Source organism: Leptonychotes weddellii, chromosome 5, assembly GCF_054177405.1.
Source record: "Leptonychotes weddellii isolate Sample4059 chromosome 5, ASM5417740v2, whole genome shotgun sequence".
Lineage (NCBI taxonomy): Eukaryota > Metazoa > Chordata > Mammalia > Carnivora > Phocidae > Leptonychotes > Leptonychotes weddellii.
The window spans coordinates 142,943,034-142,967,155 of NC_138373.1; the positions used below are offsets into that span (position 1 = coordinate 142,943,034).

Genomic DNA, 24,122 nt, shown 5'->3' on the forward strand with positions numbered 1-24,122 from the left:
AATGGGTAGCTCTATATAGCAAAGGCTAAAATGATAGGTGGGAGTAACATCGAACTCAGATTAATAGCTGTATCTGAGGAGGAAGCCCATGGGGAAGGCTATCCAGGGACTTGGGTCACTCATGCAATGTTCTATTTCTTAAGCAGAGAGTGAGTTGCATGGGTGTTCTTTGTATCATAATCTATACTGGGGGCTTTAAAGAAAATTTTACAAGTCATCTGGGTTGTAAGAACTTTTTTTTTCCTCCAGTGGAGCTCAAAGCTCTTCTTGTTTTGATTAAAGAAGCAATGTTCCCGTAAACACTTGTACTGCTCACGACTGCTCCAGGCCTACGGCCAGAGGGGTAAAGGCAACCCTCATGATTCATTCTAGATTCTGTCCCACTTTCCAGGGCAGGCCCAAGGATCACAGGCAGGACCTTAAAGTCCAAACTTTAGATAGTAAACATGGCATGTCAGCCTAGATGTCCCCCGTGCACCCTAGCCTCTGTCCCCAGGAACGGTTGGCAGATGGAAAGGCTGTGAGGATTCTGTGACCTGAACACTTGTTTATTCTCTCCCTTCAAGTTATTTGTTTCTTTGTTCTGGAATTAAGTTCCTCCTTCTTCTCTCCTGGCCACCCTCTTCAGATTTCAGCTTAAACATTACATCTGCAAGAAACCTTTCCTGGCCAACTCTGCCTCATGGAACCCAGAGCTTCTCACATTTCTGTAGGGGTAGAGAATGACTATCTGACTCACCCCAGTCTCCCCAGCACCTTTATAGGGTCTGATAACAGTAGATACTCAAAAAATATTAATTGAATGCATAAATGAGAGAGGAGGAGCTCACCGAATATCTAATGGAGAAAAGGCATGGGTCATCTGGGCACAGGCAGAGCATGGGAAGTGAATGTGACAAATATTGACTGGGCCTTTTCCACTTGTTTCCAAAAGCCCCGTCCACTGTGAAAATGGAGGGTAAACTCTGAAGTGGTTTTGGCTCTAAATGTCTAGCCTTAGGCAGCTTGCTTAGTCAGAACCTCTCTGTTCCCATCAATTAAATGATGCTAATTGAGCATACCCATGAACTTCAGCGCTCTGTATATCCATATATTTGCTTGTTCTCTTCCCTAGAGAATCTATAGTAAGGTGATTAGTGGAATGCTAGCAGAAGGAGGGAGACCTCTTCTTTGCAACCTCCCCAGGGAGCTGGCATCCAATTTTACAGCCCATTACTAAGCCACTTGCAGCAAAGATTCTCTGGAGACTATTTTTCTAAGAAGGCGCAGACATGAGCTAGTAGAGGCTAAAAATATAGAGAGCTACAGACAACTTCTAAATAAAAGCATGAGGAATTGAAAATTAGAACAACTGAGGACACCGGGATATTGGCAGATTAGCAGGTAGAGGCTTTGGTGTATTTCTAATTGTTTGACCCCAAGTCACTAAAACATCTGCTTCACTGTCTCACCACTCAGCAAACACAGGCAAACACAGTACTTCTGTATTTCTGTTATAAATACCAAACTGATTGTGTTACATTCTGATGTTGTTACTAGCTGAGGTTGACAAGGCCACAAGTCCATTGGCAGGCAACATCATCCCTTAATGGGATGGTGACTTGGGTGCTAATCATCTGATGAAAAGATGGGCTCTCAGGCAGGGAATGAATCCTGACCATGCTGGGAGAAATCTGCTCTCACTCTGCAGATCTCACTTTTTGTTTGAAGAGCTAGGATGTCTGTATGTCCTCCTGGTGGCTAGGGGCTAAGAAAGCTGCCACCATATGGAGTCAGGCCAGGGGGGCCACATGGTCTAGGTTCATATAACTGTTAGTGTTTCGTTTATTACTCTGAGCATGTATTAATGTTTAGTTAAATGTCCCTGTTGGATCTCTGATAGGCTGCAAGCCATCAAAGGATGGTCTTGCTCATTAAACAGAGATATGACTGCAGTGAGGGATTCATAGGGTACAGGTGATTCTCCCATATGGAATGTTCTCACTCCATTGCCAATCTTGGGGGAGCTGGATAGATTTGTATCCTTTGTCTCTATTAAGGAAAGGTAAGTTTATTTACACAATCATTTTTGTTTTGATTCTGCCCTGCCTTTTGCTGGCTGTTTTCACGGTAGTAGTACTTGAAATCAATGCCTTCTAGCACCCTTCCACAGTAGAGATATTGCCTTTAAGTGATTTGAAATATGCTTCTTGTAATTTCTACACCTTGCCCTTTTACCTCTGAAGTAATAGAAAATAAGTAGTATTTTTCTCCCATAATAGCCCTTCAAATATTTCCTTGTCCCATCTTCCCTCTTCAAGACAAACAATCCTAATCCTTTAACTCCTTTTCATACTGCCAGGAATTTAAGAGTTCCTGAAGTTCTATGACCCTCTAAAACTGTGGTGCATAGAAATGAGAGTAAACATTTATTTTTTTAAGATTTTATTTATTTATTTATTTGACAGAAAGAGAGAGAGCACAAGCAGGGGGAGCGGCAAGCAGAGGGAGAGGGAGAAGCCTGCTCCCCATGGAGCAGGGAGCCAGATGTGGGGCTGATCCCAGGACCCTGAGATCATGACCTGAGCGAAAGGCAGATATTTAACTGATTGAGACACCAGGCACCCCAATAGTAAACATTTATTCAGCTCTTACCATGTGCCAGATACTCTTACAAATATTTTAGATGCATTAATTCATTTGATTTTCACAGCAGCCCTGTAATATAGGCTTATTGTTACCTTTATTTTAAAATAGGAAACTAAGCCACTAAGAGCTTATATAACTTCTCCAAGCCCATCCACCTCATACACAGTGCAACAGGGTGTTGAACTCAAACTGTTTGGTTCTAGACAGTAAACTCTTAACCCAATGCTGTTCTACTTGTTGGGACCCTAAACCTAGGTTATAACTGGTGGTCTGGAGCTCATAACTCTAAAATGCATAACTATAGAACAGCAAAATATTAATAGGCCTTCCTTGAACAAGACCCCCTGGCCAAATACATTTGGGAAATACTGAGTAACAGGACATTCTCCTCTGCAGGTCTTCCTGGAGATAAATATCCTCTCTTCAGGGCTTCCCGGAGCCTTTAATATGTGTATATGTACAATGGCTTTCCAAAATCTAGATGTAGAATTTTTCAGACATATCCACCCTTGGAACGCTCTTCTAATAAAATACCTACTAATGTATAGAATTCAATAGAATATCGTTTAGGAAACACTGCATAAAATATAGTTTAGATTCTTTCATTGGTTTTGCCATTTATTATCCTTGGCTTCATTTTATATGGTACAGAAGTTCAGTGTCAACTACAAAATTTAGGGGTTTTGCTTCTATTTCCATCTAATGCTTGCTCTTCCACCTCATTCACCCAGATATCATGAGAGATATAAGTACACAGACACATTATGGTCACCACAGTCTCTCTGCTCTACCAAGCTACTCTGCTTTTCTCTAATGGCCCTGCCCTGACTTTTGGTCATTGCCATTTGCCTGTGAATGCTCACAAACCATATTAAATAATTCATTCTAGATTTTTTATACCTTGTTCTAAAAAGAAAAATTAAAAATCAAGACTTTGGACTCTCTCTAGTCTTCTAACAGATGTTACCTTCTCATGTTTATAATTTTTCCAGGATTTCTGATAGGGCTTATAGATCACATGTGGAAGGGATAAAAGAAAAGACATTGTATGAGCATCTTCTGTAGGCTCAGAGACATATCACACATTTTATGTAGCATATAAAATCTCATGGCTCCCTGGAGGTATGAATCATTAGCCCCACTTTATAGATGAATAAACACAGGCATATGTGTTAAATGATCTGCCAAAGTCAATGAGATCTGGGATTCGAACTCCATAGTAAAAAATCTATGCTCCTAATACTCTTTATATCACAACATGTACCTACTATGGCATTTGGAACAAAAGATATAAACTCTTGATAAGTTATCCTTTGAATCTTGATGAAGTCTTAGTCCCAGAAAGCTCCCTAATTCACCCCCTTAGAAGTAGTAGATGGTGATGGGATAAAGTGGCTTCCCCAAGGACCCAAATCCTGAGATTTAGGGTTAGCATGAAAGCCCAGCCATGTTTTCTTGGTTTTCAATTCTTTGTTCTGGCAGTCCCAGCTCAAAGATCATTCTCTTGAAAAGAAGACATGCAAAATAATGGTTATATTGTTTTGCTTTCTCATAAACAATTGATTTTTCTCTGATAAAAATGATAAGCCTGGGGTTTTAGAACCACAGACCCTAGGTCAATTTCTGAGGTTCTACCACATTGAGTGTTTACCTTAGACAAGCTACTGAGCTCCCTGGCCTTTAGCTTCCTTGTCTCTAAAATGGGTATGATATCACCTACCATCACTAAGTAACAAATGATTTAATTTATAGAAAAAATTAAAATATTCTGAGTATTAAATATGATTTATTTCATGGAAAGTAGTGGGTATAGTCCTTGGTGACAGCAATAACTCCTTCCTTGGCAATAGCTTAGAGCAATGATTCTCATTCCTGATTGGGCATCAGAGTCACTAGTGAAATTTCAGAAAAATTCAAGAACAAACAAACAAAAATCCAAAACCCATAAAGGAAGTGACTGAAAAATTAATTACATTAGAATTTTAAAGTTCAGTATGACAAATGATACCATAAACCCAAGCAGAATAAAGAGACTAGGAGAAAATATTTGTCATCCACACAATGGTATTCAGATTACAAAGAATTGTCAAGAAATCAGTAAGAACAAGATAAAATTGCAGCAGAAAAAAATTTAAATCCTAATGGACAAGTCACAATTTACAAAAGAATAAAATCTAAGGTCATGTAACATGAAAAGACACCCCATCATCTCACTCATAATCAGGGAAATGAAAGTTAAAACAATAAATTACCACATCCCACCCACTCTATTGGCCAAGATTAAAAAGCAATAATAAGCAAATAACCTTAAAAATATAGAGAAATGAGTGTTCCCACAGTAAACTAATGTTAGCATAAATTGTTACAGGACATTTGGAGGACAACTTAGTTTCTTTTAGAACTAAAAGTGTTGGGGAACCTGGGTGGCTCAGTCGGTTAGGCATCCAACTCTTGATTTCAGCTCAAGTCACAATCTCAGGGTCGTGGGATAGAACCTCATGTCGGGCTCCACACTGAGCATGGAACCTGCTTGGGATTCTCTCTCTCTCTCTGTCCCTCCCCTACCCCTGTGCTCTCTCTCTCTTAAATTAAATTAAATTAAATTAAATTAAATTAAATTAAATTAAATTAAAAATGTTCATCCCTAGGACCAGCAATTGAAATTCTATGTATCTACCCTAGAGAAATATTTGCTCATTGCATACCAAAAAAATAAGAGGAAAGAACAGAGCACTGCAGAATTGTCTGTGACTTCAGAAAATAGGAAACAACATGGATGCCCAAAATAGGGGGATGGATAAATAAAACATGGCATATGCAAATTAAGAACTACTCTTCAGAAGTTATTAACTTGATCTGTATGTATCAACATGTATATATCTCAAAAACACTGCATTCAGAAAAAAAAATACATAGCAATTCTTCCTGAACACTTCATGTGTAACTAACTACTCTGAGGGTTTTACCTGCATTAAGTCATTTAATCCTCAGAACTACCCTTTGAAACAGATGCTATTATTATCATAAGGAACTGAAGCACAGAGAAGTCAAGCGATTTTTCCAAAGCCACAGCTGTCTCTCCTGAGTCCATGCTCTTGACGGCTCTACTGAACTGACCCAAAATATACTAAACTCACAATAATGCTGCCTTGGCCAGGAAGTTTGCAGCATGACAGGATTGAGGGGAGATCAAAAAGGACTACAGCAGCATCTTTAATGTTGTATTTCTTTTTTAAGAAACAGTATGTTAATTTGTAATTTTTGAAACCATAATCATACATGAAAAAAATGGAAGTGAACTTGTCAAAACGTGAACAGTGCCTGATGTGGATGAGGGGAATATGGGTCATTATTTTTCTTGCACTTTGATACATGTTTCAATTTGAAAGAAAGAAGGAAAACCTGGTGACAGATCCCTTTCCCTCAAAGAATAGGAGGATAGAGCCACGATATCTGCATTAAAAAAAAAAAAAAAAAAAAAACTCCAGAGAATCCAGATGTGCAGGGACAAGTGTATTTGGCAGAGAGGTGTGAGGTGTCAGAGAGAGCTCATGGCTTTGAAATCCGGGATCCCATCATCAGCATACACTAGCTGTGTGACCTTGAATGAATGACTCAACCTCTCAGAACTACACTTCCTTCATGAAGAAAATGCAGTAATACCTCCTACACCAGGTTGAATGGGGACCAAATCAAGGATCCTCCGTGCCTGGTTTATCACATGCTGTGGTTCCTCAGACACTAGAATTCGATTTTCTATCTTCCTTCAACACTTTGAATGAGTATAACTTAACTCTGCATTTTGCCAGTCTGTTTAAAAAGGGTAGAAGGGATGCTGGTCTGTACAATGTCTAGAGCAACTTCTGAAATATATTTGGAAAAAACACAACACACACTAACAAAAAACCCTTCACCAATCCCAATACAGTGACCTCTGTTTCCTCCTCTGTGAATGTGTATAATTACCACTTATTGACCATGGCAGGTGAGTTTTGAATAATGCTTTAAAAAGTTCAACCTGAATATGTACAGACACACACACACACACACACACACACACACACACACATACACATACACACCTCCTCTGGGTGCATTTTATCTAGTCTTGGTAATTTAGTTACTTGTGGTTTATTTATTAGGTTGAAAACATCCTGTTAATTTACTATTATTTAATTTATTAACTGATTAAGGCTTGACCTCTCAAGGGGAAAATGCTGACTGTGTAATACAAAGGCTAAAATGTTGCATAGGAGCATTTTACAGATACATTCTTCCTCCTGAGCAGTTTGTCATTCAGAAAATACTCTGTCTCTCTTCTCTGTGCTTATTGTTTTCTCTCATTCAGGTAGACATTCCCCTCCCCACCGCACCCCCACCTCCTTTGGATAGCCAAGTTCAACGTTTTTAAAAACAGACTTTATTTTTTAGATAGATTTTAGATTTATAGAAAAACTGAGAGGATAGTATGAAAGATTTCCATATACTCTGCACCCAGTTTCCCCTATTACTAGCATCTTATGTTAGTATGGAATATGTGTTATAATTAATGCACTAATATTGATGCATTTTCATAAACCAAAGACCATAATGTATTTGAATTTTTTTTAGTTTATATCTAATATCCTTTTTCTGTACTAGGCTCCCATTCCAGACCCACATTACATTTAGATGTTATATCCCTTTAGGCTCCTCCCTTGAGTGTGACAATTCCCAGACGCTTCTTGTTTTTGATGACCTTGATAGTTTTGAGGAATATGGGTCAGGTATTTTGTATAATGTCCCTTAATTGAGGCTTGTCTGATGTTTTTCTCATAGCTAGCCTGAGATTATGGTTTCAGGGGAAGAAGACCACGGAGGTCAAGTACCATTTTCATCAAGTCATACCAAGGGTTAATCGTACCTACATGAGTCATCACTGTTGATATTGACCTTCATCACCCAGCTGATCTACTGTTTATTGGGTTCCCCACCCCCTTTCCATCCTGTCCTGTTTGGAAGAAAGTCACACTGTGCCACCCACACTTAAAAGAGTGGGGATTGATTCTCTTCTTTGAGTACAGACTATCTACTTAAATTATTTGTAATTCTTCTGCATGGGAGATGTGTCTCTTCTCTGTTGATTTATTCATTCAGTCACCAGATATAATTTTTTTAAGGACTTATTTATTTATTTGAGAGAGAGAGAGTGTGTGCACGAGAGTGGCGGGGGGGTAGCTCAGAGAGAGAGGGAGAGCGAAACCCAAGCAGACTCTGCACTGAGCCCAACCTGGGGCTCCATCTCACGACCCTGAGATCAGGATGCCAGCTGAAACCAAGAGTTGGACACTTAACCGACTCTGCTACCCAGGAACCCCACGAGATATAATTTTATTAAAGAAAAATTGGGATAAAAATTAATTGGTTCAAAAATATTCCTTCTTAAAATCTAGGAGAAAAAAATAAAAAAATAAAGCCTAATTTGCTTTGCTTCTATTTAAATTTAATTTCATTCTTTATTAAACATTAAATATGTATAAAACTGGTCTGTAGAGGATATAAAGATGACTGAGCTGAGGTCCCCTGCCTGAAGAAACAGGCCCAGACAGAAAATGTATATACGTAACAAGGCAGATAAGTGCTGCAGTTAAAAGTAAAGTGCTTTGGGGACACGGAGAAGATAGTAGTTAATTCAGGGAGAGCTTGATAAAAGAAGTCTGAAACCAGGGCCAGCTTTCTGTGCATGCAACTAGTGACTCTGATTCTGATTATGAATGGAGAAACAGCAGTCCAGCTAGAATGACTTCACTCAAGTCACACAGTTGGTTAATGTCAGTGTCTGAACTGAAAATCAAGTCTTCCAGTTCCAGATCCCATGTTCTTCTTGCTGCACTCAATTAGAAAATAACCCAGAAGTCCACTATGCATTATCCAAGGCGGAAATGAGTACTTACCTCAAATAAGCGCAAGACTTTGGCCAGGGCACCAACTTCTTCTTTGAGTGAGAAGATCAGAGATATGGCACCATTTTGATTGGAGTTGTCTTCAATATAGCTTGTTTCCTACAAGATGAAGTGCTTTTGGTTAAAATATTTTCTTGTGAAACCTCCAAGGAAGAGGCTGGCATGAACTCTCTCTTACAGTCAAGGCTTGGAATACAATAAACTACATATATTCTACACAGAATATAATTTCTGGTGGAAAATAAGTAAGTCAAGGGAAGTGATATTTTCAATGATGCTCTTAGGTCAGAATTCAATTTTAGAAAACTTTAATTATTCACTGATGTCACCAGTCATCCTATAGATTCAATACCTTTTAATGAGCACCTACCAAGTGCCAGACACTATTAGGACTCTGAGATCCAAAAATGAATAATCCATAAATGAATAAATGAATCAGGAGCTCAATATTTGGCTTACTAGACACATACACCACACAAAGATCCTTAGAGATGGTATAATACAGTTCAAAAAGTATCTGGGAAAACACTGAAAAATATGGTGTGGAAAGTACTAAAAATGGGTGTTTGAGACCAATGACCTGGGTTGAAGTCCTCTGTCTCCCAGTTATCAACTGAAACACTTTGGGCGGATAACATGGCCTTCTAAGTTTCCTTATCTGGAAAATCATGCTAATCATAAGCCCTGTCAAAGCAGTATTCACATAATGAAAAAAACAAAAAGATAAAACAGCTTACATATAAAAATGATGGAAATATTATAAATACACAATAATGACTTCTTGGCCTTTGGCAAAGATCTCAGGGAAGCATCACACTCAGGAAAACATTGTCTGGTATGCTAGTATCAGATATCCAGTTATTGAAAGAGTCACAAAATACATAAAAGTAACACAAATAACCTATCAGAAGATGGATGTCTTATACTACACAGCAAAGTTTGACATGGATCTAGCACTTTCTACATGCACGTGACAGCAAACTAAGGTGGGATTAGGGTTGGCGTTACAGGGTTTGCTGCAACCTTTAAAAATTGTACAGTCAAGTTTTACAATAATATATAAAGTTCCATATGTGCCCACAAATCAACAGCATGTATCTAGAACTAGGAAGAAAAGAAACCATGCAGAGCAGTTACTCTCTTGTAAGGAAATTACTCTCTTGATGGTTCAATTGGCAACATTCTCTTCTGTTGGCCTCAAAGAAAAGTAACAAGTTCCAGATACACCTCAACAGACACCACCTGTGACTGGGGCAATTCAGGCTTGAATGCACCCTTCCTCAAGACTCCCATCACCACCACCTTCCTGCCCCTGTGCTGGTCCGAGTCCTATCTGACCTTCTCCAGAAGTGACCCCTGGGGTCAGGTCCTTCTTTTGTTCCTACTGCTACCACACTAATCCAGCTCTTAGTGATCTGTATCGATCCGGCCCTAACAGAATTTTGCTTGTGTCCTTCTTCTACTCAGAATTCTTCAAAGGGTCCCCATGGCCAACAGGATAAAATACCTCTTTCTGATATTCAGCAGTATCTTGGGACCTCATCGCCTGAGGCCCACCCACAGGAACTGCCTTTCCAGCAAACTGGCTTTCTCTTTTTCTTTTCAGCTCCTCATTAAAGCAAATGCCCTGCACCACTCTCCCTCCTCCCCTTTCACATATCTTAGCCTGACTCAAAAGCCCTCTTTGGGTCTCACTTCTGCCAGGAGACCACTGTATTCCCCAGCTGAGGTGAACAATCCCTCCTGGTTCTATGCATTCCATTTGGCTTCTGATGCCCATGTGGGACTTGACTCGCAGAGCTGGCCCTGTCTTTAGAGTTCATCTAGTTCCACCCCCTTATTTTGCAGATGGGGAAACTAGGCCAGAGAAAGAAAGGTATCACTCCTCTGAAGTGACACAGGTGGTGGGTAGCAGGTTAATAACCCAGGCTCCTGAATATCGTTCTATATAATTCCTTCTGCTATGGGCACTATGTCCCATATTAAGGCCCTTATTTCTTGTAGACCAGTTATTCAATACCACGCCTGACAGCCTATGCTTGCCCACGCCTGTCCCCTTCACTTTCTCCCCATACGCTTTCTAGATCAGAGTTTTTCAAAGAGTGTTCCTTGTTTCTCCCCTTCAAAATTACCTGGGGATTCTTTGTTCCAGTGCAGATTCCTGGGCCCCACCCTAACCTATCAAATTTGAGTATCAGGGGTAGGATCTTAGAATCTGCATTTTCAAAAGATCCCAGATGATTCTTAACCACGAAAGATTTTGAAACCACTGATAAATGCACAGCCTATTTTTTTTAAATATGACTTTTCTCAAATGTGTCTGCAAATTCACATCTACCATATGATTAGGTACTACTCTTTGTCGTTATTAATATTAATAATAGGACTTGCCATTGAATGAATACCACTATGTGCCAGGAGTCATACTTGGTGCTTTTTATAGTTAATAAACATCATCATTGGCAGCAACTAGCACTGTTATAAGAGTTTACATGTAATTAACTCATCCAGTCCTCACAATAGCACCATGAGGTAGGTGCTATTATTTTGCAAATGAGGAAATAGACCCTGTTAGGTTCAGTGAATTGTCCAAAGACACCCAGCTAATGAGTGACAGAGCTTGGATTTGAACATGGATCCAACAATTCCACAATCCTAATTCTGCCTCCCAGTGACAGACCCAACTGAGACAACAGCTCCCCTTTTCAAAACTTGAGGGACCTTAAATGAAAAGAAGCTCATGGAAGTTTGTGATATGGTGTGTGGCCTTGGGTGGATTCTGGTTCCAACCTTGCTATGTTGATCCAGCATGGGACCTTGAGCAAATCTCTCCCAGCATATGTTTTTGGCTCATAATCTATACCTTATTTGTTTTCAAAAGGCATGTGAGTTGACTTAGAAACATCTATACCCAGGATGGGTAAAGGTACAGAAAAGTAGCTCAGAAACTAGATAGGAAGAAATAGGGCAGGGAAAACGAACTTTACTAGCACCCAGGAAGGAAAGAATTCTGATCATCAGGCAATCCATTTAACAGGAGAAACACATTCTCTATGGTTGTGTCTAACAAATACACTCTGTTATCTTTGGAAAAGAGCATTTTTTTAAAATTACGAACAAAATTTAGTGAGGTATTTCAGGGGCACTTTCAATCTTAGTGTTTTTTGGAGCCATGGTAGGAGGCCTGTATCTGCATGTGTGAATATATACGTACACATCCACAATGGAAGACAAAACCGAAAACAAGATGCAGACATCCTGCCTCGGACACTCTATATTCCAGCCTGTCTCTGCAGGAGGAAGCAGTGTGGTAGAGGAGTGCCCTGGGGGTCAGAAGTGAGATCTGTGTTTGAACACTGGCTTCGCCATTCAGAGCTCTGATTTCCAAGTTCCCCTCCTCTTGTATTCCACTGCCCTGTTCTATTTTTCTCCACAGCTCTTTTCTCTACATGAAATTATGTGTCCATTTGATTCGTTTTTGTTTTGTTTTTCTCCTCCACTAGAATATGTTTCAATGGCACAGAAACTCTGCTGTGCCTGGCACATAGTAGGGGCACAATTAGTCTCCTGTGTGAATGAAGGAGCCAAACATCTCTTGCAGGGTTGTCATGCCTGTTGTGTGTGTAGAGCACATGATATGTCACGTGCTCTCCAGCCTTGTATCAGAATTATGTCGGGTGGGTGCTATTCATCTGGGTTGGGAGCTTCGAGAAGGCATAAACTATGTCTTTTTTGCAGACTGTCAGAGCTGGAAGGAATCCTGAAGACTATTCCAGTCCAATCCCCCCAATCTACCTCCAACTCAAATTTTACAGATACAAAACTGAGCCTCTTCACCCTAGTTAGGTAACTTCCCCACTACACAGCTTCAGTAAACCAAAGACGAGAGCTCACATCTCTTGCCTCCATGTCCAGCATCCCTCCGTGGTGTAGCTGTCCCAACCACTGTGCTTGACTCAGTGCTTGTCTCTCTTGCCAATGTTCCAGACACATTTTGTCAAACAAACAAATCAGTTCTGGCTAGACACTATGCTCCAGGAATTTTGCTAAGAGCTTTACAGACACTATTTCATTGAATTCTCATCCCAAGTCTAGGACATGGGTATTTTTATTCCAATTTTTCAAATGGATAAGCCTGAAGCTTTGCAAAGTTCAATACCCTGCTTTCAATACAAAGGTATTACCCAGCCTGTTCTAAACCTTCCTCTCTACCCCCAGTCATCAAGAGTAAGAATCTGTGGTTCTGTCTTCTAAGTGTTCTATAAATAAAGCTTTAAGCTCCCATGGCTCCCTAACCAGATCACTGTCCCACTTCCTCCATTGCCAATGGCACTGGAAATAAATGATGACAGAGCCAGGATCTATTCTGGGATCTGTGTGATGCCTATGCTATCCCTCCTCAATAGGAAGTTCTGTCTATCAAGCACTGCATACCTTTTTCAAAGGAAGTCTTTCTTACGGGACTCAAAAAAAGTCAGTCCAAAGTTTTGTGGTTTCTCTAGTTATACTAAAACATCAACCATTCTCTCCTCTCCAGCCTGTCTGTTCCCTAGATGGCTCTCACTAATCCTGCAGATGACACATGTCTGTAAAGTTGTGTTATCTCCCCGGGCTGGCCTTTAAGTTGAATCCTAGAACCTGGGAGTGTGATAAGTCAATTAAAGAATGTGTTCTGCAAGTTTCCACCTCAAGAGAAAGGCAATGAATCCCAGAGAACAGAATACACCCTGAGCATTATCCCCAAGTCACATCTAGGGTTCTCTCACATTCCCAATCCAGGGCTAAGTCTTGTTCATTTTCCTCTCTGTTTAATTTTCTCTTTCCCCAGGTCTGAGTAAGTCTGAGACGTCCTCATGCCTCATTTTCTCCCAAAGGTGAAAAAAGGATATAATTTCTTACAATTTTGCCATTTTGATAGCTGGCTGACAGCTATCAAATGTGAATGATATTCACATTTCATTCACATTCACATTCACATATGGTAAATATGACAGTAGAGCAGATCTAGAAGAATCCCATCTCCCATTTCAGATCATTACGAACCAGCTGCTTCAGGGTAGGAAAGAGAAAACAGGCAACAGAGAGGGATAGTGACTTGTCCAAAGACACACAGCTAGTTGGGGGCAGCTCTGAAAGCCAGATCCCCAACTCCTAAAGCAGCACTCTTTCCCTGAAAGCCCCACAGGATAGATGTCCTTCCCTAGGGAACAGTTGTTGAGGACCTGTGTTATCTGTTGCCTTGCTGGACATTTTCATCACCTTCAAATAAATTCAGACTCCTCCGTGAGCTTAAGGGAGTAGGAAACAACATTCCTCAGACCCTTTACCACCAGGGACCAAATTCCCCTCCCTGCGCAGCGTGTAGCCGGGCCAGTTCTGGCTCACCTGTCCGTAGGAGAGTTTCTGGCCGAAGCTTCCGTTCCCCAGGACCATAGCTGACATGCTGGCTCCCCTCGTGAGTAAGGTCTCTAACTCTGGGGCGTCGGTGGCAGGCAGTTTTGCAAACAGCACGTGCTGCTGAGGTTTTTAACCTGGCGTTAGGAGGGGAGGACAGATTCCAAAGATGTCCCCTGCGAGGTACCTGCCACAGTAATGCCCCCGGTAGGCGTTGTCCTGACGCAGTGGGCTCCAGGTCATCCAGCGGGGCCACCCCGAGGGGAGGGTGTGGTGCCCCCCGCCCCCCCCCCCCGGAGGCCGGACTTGGCTGCAGGCCCTGGATGGAGCTTGGGGCTACCTGTCTGCTGGGGATTAGGTAGGGTTGGCAAGTCCGTGATTCGAGAGCACGGCAAGCGGGTTCTCTGCAGTGCGAATAACCTTGAGATCTGCTGATGACAAAAATTGTAAGAAATAATCCTTTCTTCCCCCACCCGCCTCCCCATGAGGGCAGAGCCGGGATCCTAATTTAGATTTCGATTAGGGGTCGGGGGCAGGGTCCTTTCTATTAACCATTAAGCCAACTATCTTTCTGTGCTTTGACTTCAGAAAGCTACATAGAGGTAGCATTGTAACGCTGAGCACAGCAATAAAGAGCAAAGGTAAGAGCACAACCTGGGTTGCAATGCATTCGCATGTCCTCGAGCTGTTTACATAACTGCTGAGAGCGCTCAAAAGACAGTGGTAAAGCCACTTTGCCAGGATCTTGTGAGAATATGAATAAGAATGAGGTAATGCATTAAACATTTAGTACAGTTCTTGCCATATAGCTCAACACTCAATAAATAGAAGGTACTGTTTTTTTTTTTTTTTATCTTTCATTATTTTATTTTTTTTTTATTCTTATGTTAATCCCCATACATTACATCATTAGTTCTAGATGAAGTGTTCCATGATTCATTGTTCGTGCACAACACCCAGTGCTCCATGCAGAACGTGCCCTCCTCAATACCCCCCACCAGGCCAACCCATCCTCCCACCCCCCTCCCCTCTAGAACCCTCAGTTTGTTTTTCAGAGTAATAGAAGGTACTGTTTAAAAGGATGTGACAACAAATAATCACTGAGGACCTCTACTGTGGGCCAAGCAGTATTCCAGGCACTAAGGATCAAGCAGTGAATGAAGTAGAGGATCCTGCCTCCCCTGCCAGGCTGCCATTCTGTGTGCAAGACAGAAAATAAATTAGTAAATAGATTTAGTCAGAGCTAAGCCTTCAGAAGAAAATAAAAGAGGGGGAGGGGCGAGGACTGAGCTGGTGGGTATTGAAGAGCGGACTCCTTCAAACAGGTAGGAAGATGTCATTCACCCCCATATTTTCAGATCAGGAATCTGAGATGAGGCATTCATTGCCAGTGGGAAAACAAAATTAAAAAAACACACTGCTAAGTCAGAGGTTCAGAAAAGATGTGAAAAAATCGGGGCATCAAAGCCTTGAGGGCCTGCCTAATATTTACCCAGGATAGAAAACAAGCCAATAATAGAGGTTGCTAGAAATCCACCCCCTTCCCCTCCCACAGTTTCGTGACAGAGTGACAAAGCATCTGCCAAAGGAAAAAAAAAAAAATTCTCATATTTGATATTCAAAACCAATGGACTAACTCCCAGTTCCACCGCTGATGAGCTGTGTAGCTTTAGCTTTGGTCAAATCCATGCCTCAGTTTCTTAGCCTTTAAAATGGGGTTTTTAAGGATTGTTGTGGAGGATTCCTTGAGCCTCTATGATGTGCCAGGCTGCTAAGAATAGAGACATAATTAAGTGTAATTTCTGTCCAAAAGGAGTCCTTGAATGTCTGGTTCATATTTTCTATGGTAAATTGGAAGATCAGTGTTGTTGAACATGGAAGAACAAACCCTGACTTCCGCCCTCAGGAGAATCTGTATCCTTTAAATGACTCCAGTGTTCTTTTAGTGTGGGAGACATGAAATAAAGAGTTTTCCTGAGCCCCAGGACTGCCTGACAAGCATCGTTCATCCCTTGCTATTGCTGGCATACTGAGAACAATGGACGGGACAGCACCCATATTCTAAGGGCATGCAATAAATGAAAGCAAACAATGACAGCTACTTGTTTACATGCACACTGAATGTTGGTTGCTGTGCCAAGATCTTCACACACATAATTTCATTTCTTCTGCTCAATAATCCCATGCCCAATGTATCCCCACTTCATAGATAAGGAAACTGAGACCCAGGAAGTTTAAATAAGTAGTCCAAAATTGAACTACATTTCACCCAATTCCAGGACACTGGCTCTTAAATACTCTTTTCTTCCTTTTTGAGATATAAACAACAGTGATTTTCAGAACAGCAAAAATAATAGCACATCTCTTTTCTCCTCACACCAGCTAAAAATGGAATTCTTTATCCAATCTCACATACAAATGCCCCAGACCTGGGTTGGGAGTAGAGCACACTTGATTCTCAGCTACCTCAGAGGAAAACACTGATAACCTTCTTTTAACCTCTGGAAAACAGTATGGAGGTTCCTCAAAAAGTTGAAAATAAAGCTACTGTATGACCCAGCAATTGCACTACTGGGTATTTACCCCTAAGATACAAATGTAGTGATCTGAAGGGGTACGTGCACCCCAATGTTTATAGCAGCAATGTCCACAATAGTCAAACTATGGAAAGAGCCAAGATGTCCATCAACAGATGAATGGATAAGGAAGATGTCACACACACACACACACACACACACACACACACACACAATAGAATATTATGCAGCCATCAAAAAAAAAAAAAAAAACAAAAAACGAAATCTTGCCATTTGCAACGACGTGGATGGAACTAGAGGTTTTATGTTAAGCAAAATAAGTCAACCAGAGAAAGACATGTATCATATGATCCACTGATATGAGGAATTCTTAATCTCAGGAAACAAACTGAGGGTTGCTGGAGTGCGGTGGGGGTGGGAGGGATGGGGTGGCTGGGTGATAGACATTGGGGAGGGTATGTGCTATGGTGAGTGCTGTGAATTGTGTAAGACTGTTGAATCACAGACCTGTACCTCTGAAACAAATAATACATTATATGTTAGAAAAAAAAAAAAAAAGAAGATAGTAGGAAGGGAAAAATGAAAGGGGGAAAATTGGAGGGGCAGATGAACCATGAGAGACTATGGACTCTGAGAAACAAAGTTTGGGTTCTAGAGGGGAGGGGGGTCAGGGAATGGGTTAGCCTGGTGATGGGTATTAAAGAGGGCACGTATTGAATGGTGCACTGGGTGTTATACGCAAACAATGAATCGTGGAACACTACATCAAAAATTAATGATGTAATGTATGGTGATTAACATAACATAATAAAATAAAATTTAAAAAAAATTATTCCAGCAAAAAGGGAAAATTTCTCTATGCACTAAGATAAAAACTCCTATTGCTTGTGATATAAATTTTTTAGAGGATATTTAAACCATCTTCTTGTTTAACTGGATGGAATACAATGTGTTGGTCTTACTAGTTAGGGCTGTGCTGATTCCTAAGAAAATTGCACCAGACCCCAGTGCAAATCTAGAAGGAGCGTCCAAGAATTCAGCCTGCAGACCACTGAGGTATTGTGAATGGCCACACAGAGGGGCACCATGTCGCGAGTGGGGTAGCTGGTACACTTAGAGCTGACCTTCACTGATTTGGAAGTTGAAGATTTCCCAAGCACTGCAGGTTATCAAGCAATCCCTTTTCATTTAACCTCATATGTGGAGGGTTGAGTTAATCATAATCTATGATTTCATGGCACATAATCAAAACACAAGATCCTTTCTTGGTTTATTTATTCATTCTCTTTTATCTTCATTCCCCACCTCCATTCCCTTCTCCCAGGGGTGACATCCCTAAAATTTTTAATACTCAGCCCTGGATTTTTAAAATGCATGGGAATATTGGTGCACATATGTACTTTCCATGGATATGAGTGATGTTGTAGTATAGTTTTACTATAGAATGTAAATGTACTATAGATTTCATAGTTTCTAACTTTTTCTTTCACCATATTCTTAGGATCTAACCATGCTGTGAATGTACATCTAGTTCTTTGCTTTCCTAACTGGTATAGAGTACTCTGCAGTGTGTATCCACTCCATTTGATTTCTCCATTCCCCTAGTCTGTCTCTAACTCTCCCCACCCCAAACAATTCTGCGATTAAACATCTTCATCCTTGTCCCCTTAGAGACCTGTGTGAGAATTTGTCTTGAATAGAAGGGTGGGATCATGAATCATTGGGAACATGCATTCTTAACTGCACAAACTACGGTCAGATGGCCCTAATGAATGGCTTGTACTAGTCCACACCCCTACCAAAAAGGCCAAATAGTTCCCGTTGCTGGGGATCCCCAATGTCTGGCATTTTCCAAATGTCTGATTCTTTGCCAATCTCATCAGTTTGAAGAAGTATACCCTTGCTGTTTGTATTTTGCTTTTCTCTTATGACAACTGGGTTTGAGCATCTCTTTAAACATTAATGGCACTTAGATTCCCATGCTGTGAATAGTTCATTATATCCTTTGCCTATTTTTCTATTGGGATTCCTGTTTCTCCCCGTGTTGACTTGCAGGAATAATTTGTATAGTGCAGATATTAGCACTGTGCTTTTCTCAGTCACTGATCTATCTATCCTGGGATCTATCACTGTCAGTTAACTGTCAACTGGTGTTCTTCCTTGAGGAAAAAAAAAAAGAAAGAATTCTGATATAACAAAAATTTATCTTTTAAAATTTGCGTGGGTTGGGGCACCTGGGTGGTTCAGTTGTTAAGCATCTGCCTTCGGCTCAGGCCCTGATCCCAGGGTCCTGGGATCAAGCCCCGCATCGGGCTTCCTGCTCAGCAGGGAGCCTGTTTCTCCCTCTCCCACTCCCCTGCTTGTGTTCCTTCTCTCGCTGTGTCTCTCTCCGTCAAATAAATAAATAAAATCTTTTAAAAAAATAATAAAATTTGGGGTGTCTATTTAAGAAGTCCTTCCTCATCTCTAAGTTACAAAGATATTCTTTTCTTCCGTCATCATTAGTTTTATCTTTCATACTTGGATCTTTAGTCTATCTGCATCTCTTTGTGGATGGGATACAGTAATGACCCAGGAGGTTTTTTCTCTCTTTCCTCTCTTCATGTCGTGAATCAGTTTTTTAACAACATGGACAAAGACTTTTCCTCATTGACTTTTTATGTCAGAATTTTCTGAGTTGAGATGAAATGATCTCTTCTCACAGATGCACAGTAAGAGACACCCCTTTGACTTTTTGTACCACATGTACAATTTTTCAAATTGCCATTTATACTTGAGTCTGTCCCTGAAATTTAATTTTTTCCCATTGGTTTATTCCATTATGTCTCCTCTTGGGTCATTATCATACTGCATTTACTAATATTACCGTATGGTTTGGTAGTGGATCTTAATATTGAGTTGGCAAGTCCCCCTTCTTTCCCAAAGTGTACTTATCTATTATTGAACATTTATTCTTCCATATTCCAGCTGAAATTTTGATTGATTTAGCTCTGAATTTACTGGTTAATCTGGGGACACCTATTCATAGGATTCTTTTATTTTTAAAAGATCTGTTGTGTCTGTATTTATTTTCCCTTTTTAGTTCCATATTTTATTTATTTGTGTCTTCTCTCATCTTACCAGATGTTGGGCCATAAAGAATCAACGTTCATAAGACTGATCTTCTCTAATGTTTATTTTCTATTGCATTTTCTCCTAACGTTTCCCCTAATGTTTTCTATTGCATTTTCTCCCCACTTTTCTTTATTATTTCCTTGTTTAAGCATGCTTTGTTGCTCTTCTCCCAATTTCTAGAGTTGAACACTTAGCTTATTTGTTTTCAATGTTCTTGGTTTCCTGAGAAATGCATTTAAAATGAAATATTTCTAAGTACTATTTTAGCTGTGTCTCATTAATTCGATACAGTTAGTGTTTTTACTATTGTTTGGTTCTAAGTTTCAAATATAATTTTTTCAATAATCCAAGAGTTATTAGAAGTATATTATTTAAACACAAGTTACTTGGGATATTTTTTGTTTTCTTTTTTTTTAATTTCTAACTATATTACACTATGGTTAAATGGTCCAGTCTTCATGATTTTGATTCTTTGGAATTTATCAAAGCTTTGTGACCAGACATATATGGTCCATTTTTTTTAATGTTTAATTTAAATAAATTTTAATGTATGCTATTATTCTTTATTTCTTGAAGGTACATGTGTGTGTATGTATGTGTGTGTGTATATGTATAGATATGTGATACTTTAAAATTCCTATTTCAGAAATTGATGGATCAATCAGACAGAAAGTTGTAGAACATGGGTTTATACATAGATTACAAATATGTATGATTATATGTATGTAACTTGTATTTTATTTTTTTTTAGAATTAGTTTCTTTATTTTTTTATTATGTTCAGTTAGCCAACATTATAGTACATCATTAGTTTTTGATGTACTGTTCAACAATTCATTAGTTGCATATAACACCAGTGCTCATCACATAACTTATATTTTAATCTAATCTAAGAGTTTGTCTTTTTAATAGTAAGTTTAGCCCATGACTTTTATTATAAAACTTTTATGCTAGTACATATTTCTGCCATTTTATTTCATATTTTCCACTTCCCACACTTTCTATTTATTTCATTTTCTCCTTTTTAACCTTCCACTGGAGGAATAGGTCAGGTTTTCTTTTGCTGATTTGAAAGTTATCCTTCCTATTATTTTTCCTTTTCTGGTTATAAAGGACTGAAATGTTTGTGTCCCCCACCCCACCAAATTCCTATGTTGAAGGTTTAATCCCCAGTGTGATGATGTTTGAGGACTTTGGAAGGTAATTAGGTCCTAAGGGTAGAACCCTTATGAATGGGGTTAGTGCCCTTCCACGTAGAGACATGAGAGAGCTTGCTTCCTCTCTCTGCTTTCCTCCATGTGAGGATACAATGTGAAGATGACCATCTGCAAACCAGAGAGGGAGCCCTCTCACAGTGGTGGACCTGCGAGCACCTTGGTTTTGGATTTGGCAGCCTCCACAACTGTGAGAAATAAATATTTGTTGTTTAAACCTCCCAGTCCGTAGTATATTTGATAAAGCAATCCAAACTGCCTGAGAAACTGGTCATCTCTAAGTCATCCACCCGGATCCACTCTGTTTTGACACCTATGGGACTTGGGGGACAAGGGGAACCAATATAAACATGACATGCATGTTGCCCATTGTGCTCTGAGCAAGAAACAGTCTATATCCACTGGGCTTATTATTTCCTTGCTGGCCAATTTTATGGGAGTATGGCAAGTCATCCTGGCAGTTATACTGATGTTTAGGAAATACTTGATCTACTTGACAGAGGAAAAAAAACAGAGATGTGGCAATAATGGCTAGCATTTTCTTTCCTTCTCTCTCATGGAAATAGAAGCTCTAAATGTTAGCCAGCCAAACACAAGACTTCCCAGAATAAAAAGCTATACTCGCCAGCCTTCCTTGAAGCTAGATGTAACTACAGATCTAATATTTGACCAAAGAAACACAAAGAGTAGAAGTCTGTGCAACATCTGAGAAGTATTCCTACAGAAGGCATGCTCTTCTTCTATTTTCTCCTTCTTGCAGGTTGGAACGTAGAATGCTGACTGGAATTGGAGCAGCCACATTGGAATATGAGGTAAAGGTAGGAATGAGGGTTGTGATTTTCAGAATAACAAGAGAGAAGAATAAAGATAAAAGGAGCCTGGTTCATGACACCATGGAGCATTACCCCAGCAGCCTTGGACTTCTGACTTGACTTTGATATTGGAAAAAAATTAACTTCTATTTTGTTTAAACTCTTGCTATTTTGAAATTTTTTTCACTTACAGCCAAATCTAATTCTGACAATATGAGACACATGGAAATGATATTTAAGATGGATTTCTCTGTCCAAGAGCTCCTCTTTTCTCATCAGAATTTAGAGAACAGAGCAATGTCTCTCTGGGTGGGAAATTCCCACCCAGCAAAATCAGTTGGCTGCGAGCTTCTTCAGATCCTCATTTTGACGGCATATTTCTTGTTAGTCTAATGTCTCCCACACAGACAATTCAGAAATCTGAAGATCACCATCAACCAATGCCCACATAAACTAAATGCAATTAACGTGTGAAGTTGTGATTTTAACCAAAATAAAATTTAAAGCAGGCTATTCCTGGAATTCTTAGGAGAACTTTGACATTTTTTTTGGATTATAATAAAATTAATTGGTAAATCAAGTGCATTTGATCAGAGGAGTATTAAATGAAATGTGTGTGTGTGTGTGTGTGTGTTTATTCTGGAGACTTTGAAGCCATTACATTAGCATTCCTTCTTGGCAACATCAGAGTGAGGTCACTCAGTGTTGTCATTCATATGTTCATTCATTCAACAACTAATTGTTTGGGAATGTTCTATGTGTCAGGCACTGTTCCACCTGAGTGTCGTCATTCATACGTTCATTCATTCAACAAATATTTGTTGAAAATGTACAATGTGGGTGGTGCCTGGGTGGCTCAGTCATTAAGCGTCTGCCTTCAGCTCAGGTCATGATCCCAGAGTCCTGGGATGGAGCCCCGCTGGCTCCCTGCTCTGCAGGAAGCCTGCTTCTCCCTCTCCCACTCCCCCTGCTTGTGTTCCCTCTCTCGCTGTGTCTCTCTCTGTCAAATAAATAAACAAAATCTTTAAAAAAAAAAAAAGAAAATGTACAATATGTCAGGCACTGTTCCACATAGTAATGAGCAGGACAGTCAATGCTCTCATTGATTTCACATTCTATTAGGGAACATGACCAGTAAACAAGCGGACCAAAAAAAAAAAAGCAAGATACACTCAGTACTGATAATGACCAAGAAGAAATAAGGTTTTAAAAAGAGGTATTATAAAAGCGATTGACTGTTTTGGAGAGGCTGATTTAAATTGGATGCACAAGGAAGACCTAATCAACATGGCATTGTTTGAATTATGGGAAGGCGTCACTCTAAATACAAAGATCTGGGGGGTGGAGCAAGATGGTGGAGTAGGAGACCTGGATTTCGTCTGGTCTCAGGAATTCAGCTGGATAGGTATCAAACCATTTTGAACACCTACAAACTCAACAGGAGATGGAAGAAAAGAATAGCAGCAACTCTCTGAACAGAAAAGCAACCACTTACTGGAAGGTAGGACGTGCGGAGAAGTGAATCCGAGGCGATGTTCGGGAGGATAGATGGCGGGGGAGGGGGCCTCAGTCAGCCGCTTCTGGCAAGTGATACAGCAGCGGAGCACAAAATCGGAACTTTTAGAAGTCGGCTCCGCTGAGGGACATTGCTCCAGTGGCTAAGCGGGGGGTGGAATCCTCGCTGGGACAATATGGTCTCAGGACCCTCGTGGTCAGAGTGGGGAAGCTGGCTGCAGAGAAGGAGCCGAGGAAGGGCTCTCAGCTCAGGGTTGCCATAAAGTGTGATCCGCGGCACAGTCAGGCCCCTGCTCCTCCAGCAGGGACCCAATAAGCTGCAGACCTGGGGAGACTCCCCTTCCTCCCCCGGGAGGAGCGGCATGGGAGCGCACCACAGGGATCTGCTGGGTTTGGAGACTCCACACGGGGTCAGGTGCCAGAGATAGAAACGCTCGGTCACAAGCCGGGTGAGCACGGAGTGCGGCCGGAGACCAGGGAGACAGGAATGATTGACTGCTTTTCTCTGGGGGGTTTGCTGAGGAGTGGGGTCCGAGTTCTCGGCTCCTCCGGGGTGGAGATTGGGAGGCCGCCATTTTCACTCTCCGCCTCCAAAGCTGTACGGAAAGCTTGCAGGGAACAAAAGCTCCTGAGAGCAAACCCGAACAGATTACTTAGCCCGGACCTGCAAGGGCGGGGCAATTCTGCCTCCGGCAAAGACATTTGGGAACCACGGCAACAGGCCCCTCCCCCAGAAGATCAGCTAGAACAGCCAGCCAAGACCAAGTTTACTGATCAATGAGAACGACAGGACTCCAGCGCTAGGGGAATACTGCACATAGAATTCATAGCTTTTTTACCATGATTCCTTAGTCTTTCAAAGTTAATTTTTTTTTAACTGTCTTTTTTTTTTTGAATTTTTCCTTTTCCCTTTTTCAACCAACATCTTATCAATCCCTTTTTTAAAAAATATTTTTTATTTTTCATT

At 40.6% G+C, this 24,122-nt stretch overlaps 1 protein-coding gene across 1 annotated transcript in view; it reads right to left on the reverse strand.

Moving 5' to 3' along the window:
* PAH (phenylalanine hydroxylase) overlaps nt 1-14,210 on the reverse strand; it is a 65,551-nt gene extending 51,341 nt beyond the window's left edge. The window contains exons 1-2 of the mRNA XM_081822302.1: nt 13,956-14,210; nt 8,562-8,669 (exon numbers count right to left, since the gene is read on the reverse strand). Of these exons, the coding sequence (XP_081678428.1) occupies nt 8,562-8,669; nt 13,956-14,012 (165 nt within the window). The 5' untranslated portion in view covers nt 14,013-14,210. The remainder of the gene's footprint in view (nt 1-8,561; nt 8,670-13,955) is intronic.
* Between the last annotated feature and the right edge of the window lie 9,912 nt (nt 14,211-24,122).